General features: G+C 63.6%; 1 protein-coding gene across 1 annotated transcript in view; it reads right to left on the reverse strand.

The window, feature by feature from the left end:
• XYLT2 (xylosyltransferase 2) overlaps positions 1-292 on the reverse strand; it is a 6,987-nt gene extending 6,695 nt beyond the window's left edge. The window contains exon 1 of the mRNA XM_077776860.1: positions 223-292. Within this exon, the coding sequence (XP_077632986.1) occupies positions 223-292 (70 nt within the window). The remainder of the gene's footprint in view (positions 1-222) is intronic.
• Between the last annotated feature and the right edge of the window lie 1,582 nt (positions 293-1,874).

Consider the following 1,874-nt stretch of genomic DNA (forward strand, 5'->3'; position numbering starts at 1 on the left):
CGCGCGACCCCGCCAGCGCCCATGCCTTCTGCCCGCGCTGCCCCGCCGCCCGGCAGAACTATCTGTGTCCTTGGAGCCCTCGCTGGGGTCCAGCGGCCTCGGCTTCCTCTGCCTTCCTTTCTGTGAGAGACAGGCAAACCCAGGTCACCAGGACGGTGACTCTCCTGCTCCCTTGGCTCCCCGCCAGCCTCCGCCACCCTCCGCCCAGAGAGTGCTCCTTACAGGGGGACTCTGCACAGGCATCTGCGTCCGCTAAGGGGCCTCCCGGAGCAGCCAGCCGAGGAAGCGCCATCCTACCTCCACGGCACCACTGCATCCCTGTCCCCACATGCCCAGACCACAGGGCACCGCGTCCCCCTTGTGCTTGGGAGTCAACCACCACCCTCTCTTCCAGCAAATACGATGTCCGCAGGTGTCACAAAAGAGTGTGCAGAGGATTCCAGAGCCTCAGCCAGGCAGAAAGAGACAGGGAGAAAGCATTCCGCCAACTACAGCATCTCCACACGGGAGTGCCACCATACTGGCTGGGTGCTCTGGGAGGCAGAGACCAGGACAGAGTCGGAGTGTGTGACTTTCCCCATGGAGGATGCGGGAGCGGGAGCTCGGCGGGCAAAGCCGTCAGACCCCCGAGCGGGCCTGACGCCGGTGTCAGGAGTGGCAGAAGGAAGGGCGTCAGACAACGGCGCAGCTCCGAGAGAGCCATGGCTGGCCTACGGGAATGGCACGGACCGCGGCCCCACGCCGTCCCTGGCTGGAGGGCCGAGGCAGAGCCGCTCCTCACGGTGGGTGGCCTCTGGGAGGGAAATCTGCCCCGGCCGCCTCACCCTGCTTCCTGGCCCCCCCTCTTCCCAGCTCCCCCAGTGCCCTCCTCCACCTCTCCCTGGACCCAACCCCACCCATCCTTCGCGATCCAGCTCCAAGCCCCCTCGTGCGAACACCCCACTTGGCCCAGAGGGGAGCTCCCAGGTGAGAGACTGTCACACCAGCCCCATCTCCCAGCATCCGGTGGGGCAGGACACCTGGCTGCTGTCTGGTGGCTGAGACGTGACTATTCCCCTGGCTACCTACCTCCTCTGAGCAGGTCCCTCAGCTGTAAAGCAGGAGGGAGGGAGGAGTGTAAATGAGATAGAGCAGGAGATGGTGTGCCAGAAGGGGCCGTCTCCACCAGCCATCGGCTGCTCCCCTGTGTGGGTCCCCCCCACCCCCAGCAGCACCACACAGGCCACAGGCCTTTTCTGGCCCAGCCTTTCAACAGCATGACCTGCTGGTCCACAGCACCCTCCTCGCTCAGCTGCCAGGTGCTCTCCTCGGGTTTCCGTGGCCTCCCAGGCCGCCCCTTATCAGTCTTCTGGGCCGCCCCTTACCTCCCAAGGCCGTCCTGGGGCCTTCCCTCGCCCTAGCTTCCCATGTGACCTCTGAACTTCAACCTCTGAACTCCAACCTCTGAACTCCAACCACTCCCAGGTTTCTCTCTCTAGCCTGGACTGCTCCCCTGAACCTTCTGGTGTTTAACTGCCCACCTGTCCCCTCAATATCTCCCTTGGGGGCTTGAGAGGCCTCTGGAACCCCCAAGTCCAAGTGTGAGCTCCTCATCTTCCTCCCAGACCTGCCCCTAAGTCAGTCAGTCTCCCCGTCTGTTAACAGCAACCCCATCCTTCAAGTCACTCAGGTCGAAGCCTTTGGAGAGTCAAAAACTAGTCTCCCTTACACGCCACATCAGTCCGTCACCAGTAAGTCTCCTGGTGGGGCCCCCTCCACGACACATCCAGAGTCTGACCAGTTCTCACCGCCTCTCTCACGGCGATCCCCGCCCGGGGCCCCTGGATCCCCTGCTCCTACTCTGGTTTCCCGATGGTCTGTTCCCATCGCGGTAG

This window comes from Crocuta crocuta, unplaced genomic scaffold (assembly GCF_008692635.1).
Source record: "Crocuta crocuta isolate KB4526 unplaced genomic scaffold, BGI_CrCroc_1.0 scaffold352, whole genome shotgun sequence".
Lineage (NCBI taxonomy): Eukaryota > Metazoa > Chordata > Mammalia > Carnivora > Hyaenidae > Crocuta > Crocuta crocuta.